Source organism: Dermacentor variabilis, chromosome 5 (assembly GCF_050947875.1).
Source record: "Dermacentor variabilis isolate Ectoservices chromosome 5, ASM5094787v1, whole genome shotgun sequence".
NCBI lineage: Eukaryota > Metazoa > Arthropoda > Arachnida > Ixodida > Ixodidae > Dermacentor > Dermacentor variabilis.
The window spans coordinates 161987085-162007073 of record NC_134572.1 but is presented as its reverse complement, the minus strand read 5'-3'; the positions used below and the strand labels follow the sequence as shown (position 1 = coordinate 162007073).

General features: G+C 49.0%; 1 protein-coding gene and 1 non-coding gene across 2 annotated transcripts in view; both read left to right on the top strand.

Moving 5' to 3' along the window:
* Window positions 1-19989, top strand: part of LOC142582018 (neprilysin-1-like) — a 77922-nt gene that overhangs the window by 10530 nt on the left and 47403 nt on the right. Inside the window, exon 3 of the mRNA XM_075691442.1 lies at window positions 15993-16318. Within this exon, the coding sequence (XP_075547557.1) occupies window positions 15993-16318 (326 nt within the window). The remainder of the gene's footprint in view (window positions 1-15992; window positions 16319-19989) is intronic.
* TRNAK-CUU (transfer RNA lysine (anticodon CUU)) lies at window positions 6838-6910 on the top strand. The gene has a single exon. It is a non-coding gene; the product is annotated as a tRNA-Lys (tRNA).

Below are 19989 nucleotides of genomic sequence, written 5' to 3'. Positions count from 1 at the left end.
CAATTGCCACTATGTGCCTAGAATCCGCGCTGAAAAAATCGTGCTGTCATAAGGCACAAGCAAGCTTTGACGACCAGATTTTGAAGTTGAGGAAGGCTGGCTTTCCTTGCTTGGTTTTAAGCGCAGTTTCGGAGGCGTTATTGAAAAAAACTGAAAAAAGAAAGAAAAAGAAGTGAAGAAGGTCAAACAGTCGAAAAGAAAGCAAAAGCGGTGGTGATACCATATTCTCATAAAGTGGCGCATAATCTGAAACACGTCGCCGTGAAATACAAAATTCCTGTAGTTTTTTCCGCGCCGCGAAAACTTGCTACATTGTGCCGCCTGATTGGTCCGGATGACTCTAAAAAAGTAGGGTGTTCTATTAAACATACAAACCCTCTTGTTAAGTGTGAAGAAGGGGTGGTATACCACATACCACTGAAGTGTGGAAAAGAGTATATCGGCCATGCAAACTGGCCGATGTATTAATGAACGCCTGCGGGAGCATAAGCTATCATTGAAAAATGTATATGGTTCAAACTTGCCGCTTCATTGCAAGGCCTGCGGGAATGAGGATGAACAAGTATGTAAAGCAAGGCTTCATGATACGACAATCATGTATAAAAGTAAAGATTCTGCTGCGCGTGAATTGTTGGAGGCCAACGAGATTAAGAAAAGAGGGGACAACTGTGTCAGTACCCCGTCGTCGAATATATACACGAATGAAAGCATGTTTTTAGATAAGTTTTAGATTTAGATTAAGCGTGATTCCCTTTATCCTCAGTGTTCTCGCACGTGCGCATTCACATATTCCGTGTCCCTCTTTTTTCGTTCCCCTCTTCTCATGGCAATATAATCAGCCACCTGTGATTTCAACAAACAGTTGCAAGTAGCGCCTTGTCCTGTCTGTATTTCTTCTTGTGTGCCGCCACTATTGGCGCTTCACCTATTGAAAACCTTACCAACTTCTGAGTATTTTGTTTCGAGTACTTTCGAGTGTTAGCAAAAAATTAAAATGATTCCAAGATGCTCTCATAACACGTATACAGCTGTCGAACAAAGCATTCTGCTTGGTAAGTGTTTTCAGACAGCAGCACAATTTAATGACTTCAGAAAAATTATGCAAGTTTTTCAGTGAGAATTCCAACAGCAGCATCATATGCAGCTGCAGTAATCACATTATCGAAGATGTACTCTGGCGAAAAAGAATCAAGCTGTTAAAATACCACTTTCCTGTAATCATTCTGATAATACACAGTGTACTTTAACCTTGCTACAAGTGACAATTCTGCGTGAAGCAACTAGCAACAGTTCAACATTGGCGATGTCACGTAGCAAATAGGCCCAAGAATATCCAACAGCTGGTGCGACAACTTAGTTCTATAAGGCTTGTTGTCTAGCCAGTTGGTTCATACTGCGAGTAAATAAATATAATTCGCAAAGTTCAACACAAGGACCTAGTAAGGGACAAGCGCTTGTTCGTGTCCCTCGTCCTTTGTGTTGAATTCTGCGCAGTACATTTATTTCCTGGCGACAATTTAACGCATAACACCAGTAGTATAAGTGCTTGCAAGCCACCACAGCTTTGACACACAACACGATGCGCTCGTGCACCCTAGCTAGAGCAACACGGCAAAGCGGCAAACGCTAGAAGCGGCAAGCGGCATTCAAAATCTAAGGAAAATGCCCTTGACAGTTGTGCTGCTCAGCAGACAAACCGAACCAATACATGCGTTCGCCGTGATCAACTTCTTCGCTTACCCGCAAAAGCATCAAGTACAACAAACACAAGCTCCCCGCTGAACGACAGCGATCCATTGCTGCCGTCATTCTCGCACGTGAGGAGTCGCGGGGAAAGAGTAGAACCGTGTCGCCGGCGAGTTTTTGTAGGTATTTGAGTACCCCACCACACAATGATGGTTCTGCGACATGCCTTGAATCTTCGGCTGCCGCACACGTGCCACTATTGACTCTGAAAAGGTGTATTAAAAACAGGGACGTAGGAGCCGCAACGCAGAAATCTATACCATAACATGAAGAACCAGCTTTAGAGAAGGGAAACTTTACCTTCCACAGTGGTACGAAAATAAGCAGCAGAAGCGCATGGGACTTACGTTGGTGTACGACAGATGGCGCTGCTCAAACAAAAAGCTTAAAGCCTTTAAAAAAGCTGAAATGCAGTTTTTTTTTAGAGCAAAATTTAGCGTGGCCTCTTTTCACGGGTAGCGGGCGCTGGTATGCGCCGTGCTCGCCCTGGTGGCTATGCGGCATGCCTCACTGCCTTGGCTGCCGCGTAGCTGGTGCGTACCAATTGCCGGGAGACCAATGAGCCTCTACTGACGCCCATACAAGCAAGCCACAAGTGAGGGAACAGAACATGCGACTTTATTGGCACAAGATAAGCTGTGCACCTTCTCTTTCAAGAGCAGAACTGAAACGGCATTGTATGTCGAGATACGGTGGAATCACGACGCGAGCTCATAAACAACTCACCTTCGTCGTCACACACGGTGGTCTGGTAAATTCAACGGGTGTACGGTAGTGCGATTAAAAGACGGGACGAAAGAATACACACAGGGACACATCTTTTAATCGCGCTACCGTACGCCCCTTGAAGATGCATTACCAACAAGCCCACATTGCAACCCTCATGGTCTTGTAACGAGCGACAACCAGCAGCGCAAACAGATTGGACAGTGTCCCACCTGTTTGCACCGACAATCACCATTGAAGATGAGCAACTTGCATTGCGAAGCAGTCGGGTGACACAGGCATCTGCTGCCGCATGCTGCAGCCAACACAGCCACATGGACTACCTGGCAATTTAGCGTTAACTGTTTTCCAACCTACGCGCTTCTTTTCTTTCGGGGGTCACTAATGTGTCGCTCATAATTGGTGCCCCAGTGTGTTTCAACGTGGACATGTCGTTTTCCTGGGCATCACCTTCGGAAGCCACTTTTGTGGGCTTTTCCACCTATGTGGCTATCAACTTCATACACTTCTGGCCATGTAAGCACGTACATTGGTCTCCGTTCATCCCCGATCACGGCCGAGGAAGTGCAGAGACACAATTTGTCGACGGCTGTAGCAGGAAAGGATGAACGGGGAGCACCAATTACGGTGTGTGTGACTTGGGAATCTATGTCGCTGTGCGGACTGCGGGAGCAGGTGCTTGCCTCGAGAGGCTGCTTGCCAATGCAACTGACCAGGCCCCCACATCTGGGAGACGTAACACGGCGACCACAACCAAGTGGGACAGCAGCGAAACCGGATTCTGCAATCGATCACTTTAGTGTAGCTTGTGCAAGAACCCAGGCTATCGAGCAAGAAGAGCAATCCTGAACGAGATTAGGAATAGAATAAGGAAATGAGAAAGCTTCCATCTAGCTCATATCGATGAATGTACCGTTAAAGCAATTCCGACTTCTTACCGCGAAGACCGCGGCAGATCCAATGAAGAAGACGAAAAACAGAGGGTGAGTTGCGGACACTGGAGGCTGGAGCCGTTGTTGCCATTAACTCGGGTGCTGTGAAGGCTGAAATTTGATGAGATAGGCCTTCCAGCCACTGGAACAGTGAGTAGACCGAACAAACGGCTGAATGCATCAATTCACTTTGCATGCGCTAATTAAGGCGTTCTCCCGCTCGGGCTAGGTGAGCAGCTGAGCCGAGTTCCAAATTTGCTTCCGACTATGACTTGGGCGAAAGAAGTCGAGAAATCCCTTTGGGTGGAGCCTGGCGTGGCACTTGCTTCAGATTGGCAGCCATGTCGCGCTGCTTTTGTTGACGGGCGTTTGGGCGTGTATCTTGCTTTTTCGGCTTCCACGGATGCTTGTACGCGCGGCGGCTGCAATATTGGTCATTATGAAATTGAGGGCCACTCCTGCTATGTTCTCGTGATCCATAGCGAAAAGTTGGCATGCGTGGAGTGCTTGTTGCAGGGTTTGGGATTTTAGCCTCGAAGGCTTTGAAGGCCTTTTCAAGCGACATGCTGCGAGTCGAGCGTGGTACTCGAGCCTTCCGTCGAAACCGTGTGGCATTTCGGACCTCACGGCAGCCCGGGTCGGTCCCGGCATGCTCTTCCGTCACAGTTGCGGCACTCCGGCGTTTCGTGGTATCCGTCGGTGCTCGTAGGTGGCGTGGCTTGCCAGATATTGCGCAACAGACGCTTTTAGGGCAGACGTCGTGCTTTCGGCCTCTCCCGTGGCGTTTCGTGCAAATACTGGCACGCGCATGAAATACAGCATTTAATAGCAACGGTACACCATTTAGCGTGGGCGTGTGTGTGATTCAAAGGTGACCACGGCTATTTTGCCAAGAGCATCGAGAGGCCGTGCTGCCACCGTTTTTCGCGCGTACGGCAAGAAATGTTGTTGATATGACAGCCGTTTGCACCAGTTCCGTTCGTTTGGTGGTGTTCTAACGTATAGGTGAAAGTGGAGCGTATTGTCACTGGTGACGTTGGCGGTCAAGACCTGGGAAACGTGAGTGGTCTCCGCAGTGTTATCTTGCAAATGTAATGAAGTGTATACAGTCGTCTGGGGCCGTATTCTGAAACTTTCGCCTTCTGCGATAGTTTCGCCGCCGCGATAGTTACGCTCAATAAATCAAGCGACTGCTTACCCGTTACGTCAGCATGCACTACCAACACGCGCAATCGAGCGCACCGTGCGAGTGCAGAGCGGTTACGGCAGGCACGTACGCAGGATATTTTTTTCCAGGAGGGGGGGGGGGGGGGGGGAGGGGCTACCCAAGGTAACTTTTCTATGCAAATGAAGGAGCGGGCACTTTTACTAGTACAAATGTGAATAATGCCCACGATTCGCCATAAAGACGCGTAAACCCCCAAAAGAGAATAGAAATAACGCGTATCTCACAAATACGCCTGTGAGATACACCTCTTCTTTACTTGGCAAACAAAGAACCACATCAAATGGACTCGTGCATGAAAATGCGCAGGAAGAACCTTGCCAAGAACAAGTTTACCAGAAAAGGCGCAACATAAAGATCACAGGAAGAACCTTGCCAAGAACAAGTTAACCAGAAAAGGCGCAAAATAAAGATTTCTAGTAGCGTTCTGTGAATGATCTCTGGAAGAATTATAGCGAAATGTATATTTGTGGAACAACCACAGTTCTTTTGGATCCCTCCTTTACTGCTCTACCAAATGCCAAAACCGACTCGTGTTGTTATTTGGGAAATTGCGTAACGATTTCTGGTCACCAGTCCCGTACAACCGCGTAGAGCGCAGGACGCTCCGGTTCTAGACGTACTGCGCCCACCACGGAAGGTTAGGAAAACACCCCCATTAGCACAGCAGGGAAGTGGCTACGTCAGGCGGCTCGAATGATAACTGTAGAAGAGTCATTCAAAACACGCGGAAATGTTCTCCACTTCCGGCAGCGTTGTCTCTACTTTCTTTTTAAATAAAAAGATGTTGATCCCTAAATATTTTTACAAGCAATTTTCGCTTTTCCTCCCTGTTTGGCTGTTGCCTTGGCTTTCTCCCTTAGTAGATCGCTTAATTTCTCATCTCCTTGCGACTCTTGTTTCCAGCTGCCAATGCACGAAAAGTGCTGTACAATTAGGGAAAACAAGACGAGGTAAGGGGTGACTGTGATGTTATTGGGTGCAGGACCACTCCAGCAAAAGGCTGAAGCAGCACGCAGAAGCACAAACCCACATCATACTTGTATTGACGCACACAACATATATAAACGGCACACACGCGCGACAGTTCCCCAAAGTACCTCTGACGACATGCAGCTATCTATACGTATCGTTCAATTATAATCGGCCTACAGTTCAGGCGGAAGCGCGTGTCGCCGTGTCGGAGACCTCATGGAACCGATGTCGGCCGGCCGGGTCGGACGGCCGGGTTGGCCCGCCGGGTCGGACGGCCGGGTCGGACCGCCGGGTCGGACGGCCGGGTCGGACCGCCGGGTCGGATCGCCGGGTCGGACCGCCTCGCGGGGCTCAGGTGGCCGGCCGCAGTGACCGGGTCGCGTCCACAGCTGGCGTGGTAGCCCTGTGGCCGCTCACCCGAACGCTCGACCGCCCCGGTTCAGGACCGCCAGCCCTCCAGGGCCAGTTGCCCAGCGGGAGAGCGGGGCGCGGTAACCTCTCAGCGGGCGACAGCGTTGACTCGGGTGTGGCGTAGTGGCGCGGGAGGCGATAGCTCCTATGGGCCAGACGCCCAGCGAGGAAGCTCTTTTTCGTCCAACGCCGAACCTCGCGCAGTGCTCACGCCACGGGGCCATGGGCCACACTCTCGCGCCACGCTTTTTTCAGGCGCCACTGCCGACGCTCCCAAATTGGTGTCGACGATGATGATGGTCCTCTTCGCCACCGCACGGCGCAGTGTCTTCATATGTCTTGTGGGGATGCGTGACTCTCACGCCTCCCCTGAGATCTAGTTTTCCCGCATGGCTTGTCTCCTGCAGGGCGGCTTCGCCCGCCGCGTGGCCTGGCGCCCGCGGCGGTCGGGTGGTACAAGCGCGGTGCGAGAGATGGCGCGAGCGTCGGGCCGCTGCGGGGTTACTCGGGCGTCGGGAGACAAGGCGCTCGGGCTGTTGGGTTCGAGACAGGAAGCGGGACGGCCGTGCCGCACGTGCAGCGACCCTCTTGCCCGGCGGGTCGGCGCGCGGCGGGGACGTATCCCGCGTGCGCGACGACCCATGCTTCTGCGAGACCGCCTCGCGTGGCCGCCCTCGAACGCGCCACGATTCGCGTGACCATACACGCGAACGACCAGGCCTTGGGATCCAGCATGGGGCGAACATATTCGCTCGCTTCCGGTCGCGGTGAGTCAGACTTCTAGATTTGTCGCGCGCCCATCGGCATGTTTTGTGGATAGCAGCCCGGCTAGCTCAGTCGGTAGAGCATGAGACTCTTAATCTCAGGGTCGTGGGTTCGGGCCCCACGTTGGGCGCCAAATGTGGGGGTTCCACTCTGCGTGCGGCTAGGGCTGAAGGCGAGCTCCGGATCTAGCCCCCCGCAGTCGCTTCGTGGTACTCCCAACCCGTAGCGCGGGAATCGCGGCTACGCCGGGTTCGAACGAATAAGGCAACCAGCGGTGTCAACGGTAACAACGTTTATTGCTATTAGCAATAGCGAACACTCGCAGAGGGACGTCCGCTCAGTAAAAGTAGGAAAAGGCTTGCCTCGTTGTCTGGGTGGGTCAGACAAACGAGGTCACTCACGGGACGCCGACACCTTGGACCGCCTGGACGACAGCACCTGCCGCATCCCGTGAGTGACCTCGTTTGTCTGACCCACCCAGACAACGAGGCAAGCCTTTTCCTACTTTTACTGAGCGGACGTCCCTCTGCGAGTGTTCGCTATTGCTAATAGCAATAAACGTTGTTACCGTTGACACCGCTGGTTGCCTTATTCGTTCGAACCCGGCGTAGCCGCGATTCCCGCGCTACGGGTTGGGAGTACCACGAAGCGACTGCGTGGGGCTAGATCCGGAGCTCGCCTTCAGCCCTAGCCGCACGCAGAGTGGAACCCCCACAGTCTATGCTTCTACTCCCGCGTACCGTATATTATAACAGTGACAGTCATATTGCTTATGGTTTGAATGGTTATTGCAGTGTCTGAAGTTGTACGCTGTTTCGCAATATTTTATTTTACACCTTATCCAACGCATATCGCGGATATATGGTTCCGAGGATCTGCCAGCGTCGCGGCGAGCCGTCACTCGAGGAAATAATGAAGCAAAAGGAAAAGTTAAACGCAACTGGCGCTTTCTCCGGCCTCAAGTCGTTTCATGAGCATACACACCAGTGCAATATGAACCGAGTTTCTTTCCTGGCCCCTGGATTAGTCTAAACAAAGAAGGTTGGGCTAACGAAGCAACAGCGACGCGCGTGATTGTTGAATAGATATGGTGACATAAAGTTGTGTTGGGCATTATAAATAAAATAAAATATTATAATTAAAACAATAAACTACGCCCTGCCTGCTGCAATAGATGGTGACAGCTAAATTCATCTTGAGTTAATCGCGCGGGCACCGAATCGATGAGAAAACTGGCCTCCACACCCCAGGAGATGCCGATAACCACCGCCATCCAAAAGGAGTGAGAAACTTTACAACCACTCGACTCTGTGAAGACGGAATGGCACCGAAAGCTGACGACAGTCAAAGCTCTCAAACGAAAAGCAAAGTGTTTCACCTCCCTTGCGGGTCGGCCTGAAGATGATGTAATATCGGGCCAAACCACGGCGGAGGTGAAGAAGGCATTAAGAACTATCCATACGTAGGCCGATCGCGAATATATTGCAATACCGGGCCCACCCGCGGTGGAGATGAAGCAGGCGTTAAGCACGCCTCCCCCCCCCTATACGTGGGCCGCTCGCGAAGGTGGTGCAACGTCCGGCCGACCCTCGGCGAAGGTGAAGCAGATGTTAAGCGCCCCCCATATGTGGCTCCATCCCGAAGTACTGCAATGACGGGCCGTCCCGCGGTGGAAGGAAAGCAGGCGTGAAGCACTGCCCATGCGTGGGCCCATCCCAAAGATTCCGAAGCGCGCGTTATAGGTTCCCGAGTCCACAGGCGTATGTGCTATTGACCTTGGACCCCTTTTGCAAGATCACCAGGAGCGGCCCACATTATGATTTGTTCTGTTAACGGACGGCGAAAAAAACTACGGAAGTTAGTTTGTACATATATATATATATATATATATATATATATATATATATATATATATATATATATATATATACGAGAAGAAAGGGGGTTAACCGAGGGGCCCGATTTTTATTAGTCATATCATAAGAAGCCAGCAAACACTGACCAAGGACAACATAAGGGAAATTACTTGTGCTTAATAAATGAAATAAAGAATTAAAGTGGATGAGAAAATGGATGAGAAAATTAAAGTGGATGACAAAACGTGCCGCAGATGGGAACCGAACCCACAACCTTCGCATTTCGCGTGCGATGCTCTACCGATTGAGCTACCACCGCGCCGTTTCCCCTTCCACTTTCTTGGGTATTTATCTGTACTAGTAGAACCCTGGGAGTGTTAGCCAGAGCCACCACTCACAGACCTTGGCGGCGGACGTGGCACGTCCTTTTTGCCGCAGGCGTCACGAGAACGTGATTTTTCTTGGGTGAGGGCAACTGTTCAATAAACCCACATATGCTACCTGAAGGCATCAATGTTGCCGGATTCGAGACCCTCGTTATGTAATATATATATATATATATGTATATATATATATATATATATATATATATATATATATATATATATATATATATATATATATATATATATAATATTGTGAGCGCAACAAGCACCTGTCTTCCAACTTCATACATATCATCATCCATTGTAAATCTTCTACATCTGTATATATCATCACAGCTTCATCCTCATGGTGGCATCACGAGCTCGGTTCGTATAAAGCGGTTCCTCACAAGTGGTGGAGGTGCGACACCTGATGGTCGGTGTCTGATGAGCGCGGGGGCTGTCAGAGTACGGTAGACGCGAAGCGGACCTAATCTCTTGCCGAATGACGTCGCGCAAGCCGGTCGGTGGAGAAGGAACGGCACTTTGCGGAGTGCAGGAAGAACACCGCCCGTGAAACTCTTCACGGACGATGTCGCGGGTCAGCGTGCACAAGCCCATGCAAGATGGGAGACGAATGTCCGAGGTGTCGGGGCATAGCCGAAGGGACTGGAGCTCCTCAAGTCGCTGGCATGTAGTTATACCGAATGGTAGCAGGATTTTGCGTAGAAGGGCGTTGTAGGCGGTGGTGTCTGTGCCTTTAATAATATACGAGGCTCCCGTAGTTGTAATGATAGGTAGAGTACAATTTTCTAAGAGTTAATTGTGAATATAGCACTTTGTTGGTTGTAGAAAAGAGAATCGCCACATGCTGGGAATATTTTGCTATGTATGCATTATATATATGTATGACCGGTACAGAGGCCTCTGCTGGGTATTTCCATACCTTTAGCTTCTGTACCTTTCTTTGAGAAAATTCAAGAAAAATAAAGCATCTCAATCTGAAACACGCGCTAAAACTTATGCGAGCCCATTTGCAAGAGCTTTCAAGCTGTTCCCTGCAAGTGGCTTTCTCAGTAGTAAGAGGCTTACTGCAAAGAAACCAACTTCGAACAAAATCTATACGGGCGTACGTTGTGTCATTCTAAATTCAGAGACAGTGTACCGGTGCCTAGGTTCCCAAAAGTTTCATTGCATCGGCGCAGCATGATTGCGGCATTGCAAAGCAAGGCTTCAACTCAGCTGTACTGAACTTTACGCTCACGTTTAGCTCATGTATGTGGTCATAAGTCCAGACCCTGCGCTACTTTATCTCTTATACTTAATTTTTTTTTTGCGTTGGGCCATTGAACAGGATCTGTCTGTCTGTCTGTCTGTCTGTCTGTCTGTCTGTCTGTCTGTCTGTCTGTCTGTCTGTCTGTCTGTCTGTCTGTCCGTTTGTCTGTCTGTCTGTCTGTCCGTCCGTCTGTCTGTCTTTCCGTTCGTCCGTCTGTCTGTCCGCCTGTCGGTTCATCCGTCTGTCTGTCGGTCGGTCGGTTCATCCGTCTTTCTGTCGGTCGGTCGGTCGGTCGGTCGGTCGGTCGGTCGGTCGGTCGGTCGGTCGGTCGGTCGGTCGGTCGGTCGGTCGGTCGGTCGGTCGGTCGGTCGGTCGGTCGGTCCGTCCGTCCGTCCGTCTGTCTGTCTGTCTGTCTGTCTGTCTGTCTGTCTGTCTGTCTGTCTGTCTGTCTGTCTGTCTGTCTGTCTGTCTGTCTGTCTGTCTGTCTGTCTGTCTGTCTGTCTGTCTGTCGGTCGGTCGGTCGGTCGGTCGGTCGGTCGGTCGGTCGGTCGGTCTGTCTGTCTGTTCGTGGTGTGATGCCATCATGGGCGCTGCATCCTGGTCATTCAAGCTTCTTCGCCATCCATCCTACCATCCATCCATTCATCCATACCCTCATCGCAATGTTATCGTGGTCGTTCCATCGTTGTCAATCCAGCTTCCTCATTCTATTCTCGTGATGCCTTCGTCGTCACGCCATGGTCGTCATACAGTCGTTTGCGTTCGTTGTCATACCATCGTCGTGATTCCGTCGTGGAAGTTTGTCGCCAATCTTCGTCATGCTATGGCCATCACGCCATCATCGTCATACAGTCGTCAGGCAGTCGTGGTCATACCATCGTCGTAATGTCATCGGGGTCGGCCCATCTTCGTCGCTCCTGCTTCGTCATTCTACTCTCGTCGTCATGCCGTCGTCACACCTCCATACAGTCGTTGTTATGCCATCGCCGCCATACCCTGGTTGTCAACTTATTGTCCTCGTACTGTTGTCATGTCAAGGTCTTCGTTTCGTCGACATCATGTATTCGTTGTCAGCCGTCCATCATGATGCCGTCGAATGATTCCAGCGTCATCGTTCCAGCTTCATCTTCTGACTCTCGTCATGTCGTCGTCATCACACAGTCGTCGTCATACAAATCTCGCAGTGCCGTTATCGTCGCGCCATCGTCGTCGTAATTGTCATCATGTCAACGCCGTCATACCACCCTCGTCGTTGCATCGAGGTCATTCCTTCTTCGTCATTCTATCGCCTTTATACGGTCCTCTTCAAGCCGCCATGCTAATCACCCACCGTGGCAAGCAAGTACTATAGAAAGGTAGGCCGATACCGGAAACAGTGTATGCGCATATACCCGTAGCAACGGAAGTTTCGGAATGATGACTACAAATTATAAATAAACGTGCATTCAGCAGTGCGTTTTTTTCGCCATGCCGCATGAATGCCAATCGCGTTACCGTCGCAGTCATCGTGAGATGGGTTCTGTCGGAATTTCTTGCTCTAGGTAACTACGGCGACCTGTTGAACATCATGGAGTCAACGTGCTGGAATTTCTGTAATGACGGTTAACCAACAAGCACATGGTCCTGCCTAGTTGTTATTTAAAGGTTTTAACAATAATAAAAAATTAGACAATTACCAGCCATGCCGTTTCAATTACAATGTTTGAATACTGCTACGCCCTACTCATTTAATGGAAATTAAGCCAGCGCTCAATTCCGTCGCATCCTTGGATTCAATTTCCTTTATTTCTTCCGTTACATGAAAGGAAGGACCACTCCCTATGAGGTTCTACATTAGTAGCGTGAAGTGGGGAATGCTGCCTCGACACGACGGCAAGTCAAGTCAAGTCAAGTTTATTTACAACATGTACAAAGTACAGTGTTGAAGGCCACCCTGGCAAGAAAGCTGTAAACATACAGCTTGACGAGGCCAGGGGGCCACCACCAGGCAACATCGGCATCACACACATCCGCAGTACAAACAATAAGCTTTCGTAAGTAGCTTCATTAATACAACACGTGGTATAAATCCACTTCCCTGAATAGATCCCTGAATAGATGAATAGATCTTCATACATGCATAATCAGTACGAGCGCACTGAAATTCGGGTGAATAACATTAGGGCCAGGGGAATATGTACTGTTACACTTTAAAAAAATGAACATTATTAAAAGCAATAATAAAAAGGAAGTTAAGCAACTGTAAAGAATGTGCACGTGCAACTTACAAGGAATGAAATGAATATACATGTGATGAATACATTCTGAATAGGTATGGAAACCAATTAATTTACAAATTTCAAACCGTTAGGTGAAATTTATAAAGACAAAGATATCGCGCAATAGCATGCGTGATAGAACCGTAAATCCATTTACGCACTTCTGCAGTTGATTTAATTGCGCGGGTACGTTGTATGTCAGGGTTTGCATAATGTAATTTGTTCGATGGTGCCTTATCATCCATGTTTCCGATCCTCGTGTTACACGGTTAACTAACCATTAACAAACAATTACGTATATGTACAGCGTAATGAAGAATTTAGGTAAAATAATGAATAGAGCGAGGTGCAATAAGAAAGGAAGAACGGAATTACGATAGAATAGGAATAATACGCAAGGGTTTATCATGAGCAAACAAAGCCACCAAAACATTCTTTGTCTTTGCTTCGTTTGGTCACAATTTGATTGTTTTAATTCAACGCTAACAAGAGAGATAGAGATGAAGAGGGTAGGCAGATAGGTTAAGTAGATATTAGTGCCCGGTTTGCTACCCTACACAGGGGTTGGGATATAGGGGCTAGAAAGAGGACTGAGAGAAAAGGGTTAAAAGAAAATTCACACACACACACACACACACACACACACACACACACACACACACACACACACACACACACACACACACACACACACACACACACACACACACACACACACACACACACACACACACACACACACACACACACACACACACACACACACACACACACACACACACACACACACACACACACAAGCAGGGCGTTCCAGTTAGAGACGTTAACAGAGGCCGGCAGATCGCAAGAAGCGCAGTAGCACTTCGACGGCCTTCTGCTGGGATATTAGGTCCTGTCGATGGTGTAGAATTCCTTCTTGCGATAGTGGTCAGTCGTCCAGCTGGTTGAATTTGCGGCGAAGGGATTGTGTCTGTGGACTGTACTGCGGGCAGTCGCACAAAATATCGCCAATCGATTGTTCATGGCCGCAGTGGTCACAGGTTGCGGTTTCGGCCACCCCTATGCGGAACACATAGGCTTCGGTAAAAGCAACACCCAACCACAGTCGATGGAAAAGCGTGGCATCTTCACGGCGGAGCTTTGATGGGACACGAAGGCTTAATGTGGGATCATGAAAGTATAGTCGGGTATTCTTGAAATGTGGCTCATTCCATTGCGACGTGGTGCATTGGCAAGCAAGCAGGCGGAGCTTCCGTGCGGAGACAGTTCTAGAAAGTCATATTGGTACGTACGTGGTGGTCCTCAGTATGGGCTGAACGGGCAGCCGGATCGGCCCGTTCATTGCCGATAATCCCGCAGTGACTTGGAAGCCACTGGAAATTTATTTCGTGGCCTGCAGCACCTATATGGTGCATCGTCTCTGTGATCTGAAATATTAGCTGTTCGTACGGTCCGCTTCGTAAAGGTGATAGTAGAGACTGCAGTGCCACCTTTGAATCGCAGAAGATCGTCCATTTGTGTGGCGTTTCATCATCGACGAAATGATGTGCGGTAACGAGCGCTGCGACCTCTGCTGCCGTCGATGTTGTCGCGTGAGTCGTCCTAACTTTGGTAGCTGTAGTTTTCGTTGGTGTCACGATTGCCGTAGCGGAGCCGTCTGGCAGGAGAGATCCATCAGTGTAGATATGCGTACAGTCACGGTAGTCCTTGTACAAAAGTTGTAACGTGAGCTGTTTAAGGGCTGGTGATGATAGATCAGCTTTTTTCGTGATGCCAGGTACCATCAGGTTAATTTTTGGCTCAGTGAGGCAATATGGAGTAATAGAAGGTTTAGCAGCAGGCGTGAGACGAGGTGGCAATGATTCAACATCGCGGTTATAGTTTGGCTGAAAGAGGTGCGTGGTCTCTCCGCTGGTAGAGAGGCTAGGGAGTGGCGAGGAGTCCTGACAAGATGCCTTATATGGGTCCTCAGTGCTGTGGGTCTTCACAAGGTGGTCTCTAGCGATTGCTATAGTCGCCACTGTTGATGCACTCTGAGGCAGGCCTAGACATATCCGGAGTGCTTGAGCCTGAACACTTTGTATTTTAGGTAGATTCGTTCTGCCTGCGATGGTTATTGATGTGAAGCTGTACCTCAGAAAGCCGAGAGAAAGCACCCTGTATAGTTGTAGCATAGCATTTGTCGACATTCCCCAGGTCTTGCCAGTGGAAAACTTGAACAGGTGGCAGATGCCTGTTAACAGCTTTTTCACGTTTGATACGTGAGGGCTCCATGACAATTCCCTGCCGATTATGACATCTGGAAACTTTTAAGATCGAACATATGGTATTATTTGGCCATTTACCATTACGCTCTGGTTTCTCATTGGTTTGCGCGTATATGGCACTAATGCGCATTTCTCGGAGGCCGGGCCTCGGTAACGGAGGTAGATATCAGTTTGGGAGGGAGCTCTCTGAATTCTCGCTGGCAACTGTAGACGTGTTACTGCAGACGTCCAAGTGCAGATCTCCCCGCGTGCATTCATAGCCTGACGGTGCTTGGCACGTGCTCAAGGAGAGCAAATAGAGTTAGATCAATTAGCACCGGGCTCAGTACACCACCCTGGGGGACGCCGCGGAGGCTATAATGTAAGGAAGCACGGCCTAGCGCGGTGTTAAAAAGAAAGGATCGTATGAAGAGATAGATGCGCATGCATTGAAACATCCGACCACCCACTCCTACCTCTTCGAGAGCAGAAAGGATGACTTCATGCGTCACGTTATCACACGCCTCGTTGACGTCGAGGAACAAAGAAGCGCACAGACGCTTGCGGAGTTTCTCACACTGAAGGTGGGTGACCAGGTCGACGACGTTATCGATCGATGATCGACCACGGCGAAACCCCGCCATTGCATCCGGATAAGTGTTGTGGTACTCCAAGTACCACTCCAGGCGTACTAGGACCATCCTCCCTATTACTTTGCCCACACAACTTGCCAAAGCGATTGGGTGATATAATGATAGTTCCAACGGCAACTTGCCAGGCTTCAGCAGTGTAACAAGGCGACTTTTCTTCCAGCTTATGGGTAGCGTGCGATCTCGCCAAGATTCATTGTACAGCTCAAGAAGAACCACTCTCGCTCGCTTACCCAGATGACACAGAGCTCAGCAAGAAATTCCATCAAGTCCTGGCGCTGATGTACGGCCACACAAAGCTAATCCTGCCTTAAATTTGTGAATTGAGAATGGCAGGTATTGTACAAGTGGCCTGCGAATATATGGCTGTTACAGATGGCCTTTAAAAGCGAATTCGGTGCTACTTCGCAAATTCGATATCACCGTTGTTATGGTGGTTGAAATAGGTTGCATGGATCGCCTCATCATTTCCGTTATAGCTAAACGATTGCAGGGTCACCAGCTCCCTCTCTTAACTTTCCTAAGAATGGTCCGGTCATCGTCGCTCTGCCTGCATCGCAGCGGTCACGCCCAGCGTTCTTTCCGCGGCCGAGAACCTCACCGAGGACGTGCGTGCAGCCCTGCAGAGGGCGCTGCGCTCTTCTTCCTGGCTGCGCGGTACGACGCGCACCAAGGCGCTGAGCAAGGCAGCCGCCATGGCCGTGACGCTGGGATTCCCCGACCGCTTCTCGCGCGAGTCCCAGCTGGACCAGTACTTCGCCACGCTGGACGACGTTCGCCCCGACAAGTCACTGTCGTCGTGGCTGGCACTGCGCCACTTCCTGCAGGAACAGCAGCGCCGCGCTGGAGGCGACGACGCTGACGTGGCTGTGACGCACGCGCACAAGGTGCCGACATTGCTTTCGTTTACTTTATCGTTATTTAGAGAGACAACTAAGGAGCAAAACTAATTCAGTTTGACTCATAACGTATTCTTTCAAAGCTCTATTTCGGCTAATTTCGCAGTGATATGTTGATTACTATAACAATAAAAATGAAATACGAAGTTGCATTTCTCGAATTTCGCGCCATAACACCGGTAACGGTAGGTCTCAGTGACGTCGCTAATTTCAAAGTTGTTTTTCTGTTATTTGTATTTGAGACAGGGTGGCTAAGTAAAACACTAAAGCCGAGCGGACGCCTTTTTGGTAAAAGATATTTTTCATGTTGTACAAGGGTAATTTACCAATACAACTCCAATTATTTTATCTCTTTAGTGTCTCTTTAAGTGCCCGGATGGAACTTTAATATGAAGTTCTACAAGCATGTGCTGCGCAAGTACTTCAGAAAAAAGCAACGCAAGGAAGTCAAGAAGACGAAACAAGACATCTGCAGTCAAGACATGCAGTCAAACCTCGTTATAACGAGGCGGGATATAACGAAATAACTGATCTAGAGAAGCAAGTGAAATTCCCCTAGAAATCTCGTATAAGTGCAGTACATGCAATTACATATATACTGAGGATTCGCTTCAAATTTGTTAACCAGGTTTTAGTGTCCATTTTCATGAACACAGCATGGAATATTGCAACAGATGTCTGCAACAAAGCCTTCACTTAAATACAGTGACAGAAAAGGAAAAGTTAATGCACAAGAGAAAAAAAGTGAAGAGAACAAATATCGTAGGTATACGTCAGTACAAAGAGAAACATAAAACGTTGGAGCACACCCGAACATTTGATTTTAAAAAAACGTAAGAGGTAATGTACTTAAGATACAGCAGAGGTAAGAGTAGGTACAATAACAGTTGGTTTTTCCTAGTCACTGTAATCATCGCCACCATTAAGCCTAATTAATTTTAATTTATTAATGTTGAGTTACTGTCATTCCCTCACCGGGATTATTAAGGGAGCGGGAGTGAAGACATATATAAAATGCTCATAACAAGTAAGCTAACCACAGAAAATACGCACAATAGAAAAATATTGAAGTTAAACGAATACAACTATTTTTACCCAAAAAATTCGGACATGCAGACTACAACAACGAGAGAAGAAAAAGAGAGTCAGCAACACGATATATGAATGTGGCGAGCCGCTTCTTCCTCGAGTTCAGTAAAGAGTTCTAGCGTTGGCTGAACACCAATAAATTCATCCAAGAAATTCGAGTCTCTAGTTGCATGTGGGGAAAAGGACAAGCGGAATACGTTAACACAATAAGATTCCTCTAAGGTGAATTTATGTTTGTGTGGCGTTTGTCTGGAAGAACTGCTTCTAATGAATGACTCAGCTGCGATTTAGCTTGAAACTATCGTGTAACAAGAAATACAAGAATTTCAACATGCGGACTTTGGCTTGGCTGGACAAAGTTGCGAGGTCAGCGAGTTGCGGATATTCAGTTGGGGAATCAGTACGCCTGTAACGAATGAAAACAAACCACACAACTTTACCTTCTATGCTTTCGAGTGCAAGGATATGGTCCCTACCATACAGAAACCACGGAACACTGGCTGATTCGAATATTGGTCGGATGAGACTTGCGTAAGCGAGAAGTCGTGTTTCGTACGTAGAACGAAGGAAGGAAGGAAGGAAAACTTTATTTGGTCCTGCAAGTAGTGATAATTAATCACTAAGCGGGCCGCTCCCACGTCGGGACCGGAAGGGCAAGCCTCACGACCACGTCGTGAGCCTGCTGGACAGCCCAGAATTGTTCATCCAGGTACGGCCTGCGAAGTGCAGCCTCCCACCTGGACGCATCCTTGATCGCCGAGTCTTCAATTCTTTCGCAAGACCAGAGCATGTGTTCGAGCGTGGCTAAAGCACCACAATCTTGGCAATAAGGCTCTGTATACGTTACGTAGAACGAGTAAGTGAACTTTAAAGAAAGAAAAGTTTCTTCAATGGCTTTTTATAGATTTGTTGCGCATGCGCGTTCCAGCTAATTAAGCTCACAGCTTATCAAGACAGCCAGTTATTTATACAGTGACACATTCCGTAGTATGAGAATATTAATGATGCAAAGAAAGAGGATGGTTAATTTCTTGTTTTGTTATGCTCATATAAATTGTTTTCTCCGCGAATAATACCATTTACCAACATATTCCCCACGCTATTACTACGTTTAGAGAATTATTAAGTTTCATTCGGCCATCACGGGCTTTGATTGTTTGATACAGTGTACAGTTATTTACATCAATGTTATTAGTTATATCATTTATGTACATCAAGAAGAGCAGTAGAACCTTGCAGTACGCCAGATAAAACGGGAACGGTGTCTTGAAACAACCATTAACTGTATATACTGGTGATAATCTGAGTGATAATCTTCAATCCAACGCCTGAGCGTACCATCTCCTACAAGGCATCTTAATTTATAGATCAGTTTAAGGTGACAAACGCGATCGAAATATTGGGGGGAAAATTACGTCAAGTTGAATTTGGTTCTTAATGTCTTTGGCAAAGTCATGTAGTATTTCTACTGATTAGGTAACATTCGATAGACCACTACGAAAACCATGCTGATTAGGGTGTAGTATGTTAGATTCGATGTATTCTGTTAGATACTTTAGAATTATATGTGTTCAGGTATTTGACAAGAGGTACATGTAAGTGAGGTGGGTCTGTAGTTATTAGCAGGGGAAGAAGTGTCACCTGACTTGTGTACAGGACTGACCTTTGCATGATGAAAGGGTGGCCCCGATGAAAAGGTGGCAATTTATGCGAACTTTATCGTAAGGTAATTGTTGGAATCTCAGCGCTGACGCCCGTTGTTGCACCTGGGTCGCAAGCCCCAAGGGTAGCGTTGGCCTGGCGGCCTGGGGCACAACTGGAAGCATTCGAAGGTCCCGGCAAAGCATGAGTCGACTGGTAACAGAACAACTTGTTTATTCTAGCATCGCATAAGAGCGGGCGGTCAGGTCGACCGAAGTGGAGAGACGGGAGAGCACGTTACTCAACAGAAGAAATCGGAGCCTCTCTCGGCGTCCGGGGGCAGCTGCTTTTATACTCTCGCAGTTGAGGGCAAGAAGGAACGCCTCTATAGACGCGCACGTGACTTCGCCGCTCGGGTACGTTGGGACGAGTAGGTGACGCATCCGCCGGGCCGGCGCCGCTCGGGAACGTTGAGACGAGTAGGTGACGCATCCGCCGGGCCGGCGCCGCTCGGACACGTTGAGACGAGTAGGTGACCCATCCACCGGGCCGGCGCCGCTCGGGCACGTTGAGACGAGTAGGTGACGCATCCGCCGGGCCGGCGCCGCTCAGACCCCCTCGCTTCACAGTTGGGGGAGCTCCTCTCCCCGGCTGCCGCGCTTTGACAAGCGTGGGCACCAACATGCACACACACACACACGCGCACACAAAAACACGTGGCATTGGAACATGCCTGGACGCGCTTGGCGGGGAGGCGTAGCGGCGGCGCCGAACGGGCCAAAATGTCTGCCGCTTTGAACGAAGCCCCGGCGTCCGTTGCAGCCGCGCCGGCTAAACCGCGCGTCGTAGGCGAAACGTAACAGACCGCCCCGCCGGGGGAAGGAGATCCCGATGGTCAGGGGACTGCATCCGCTGTCCGGAGGGATGTC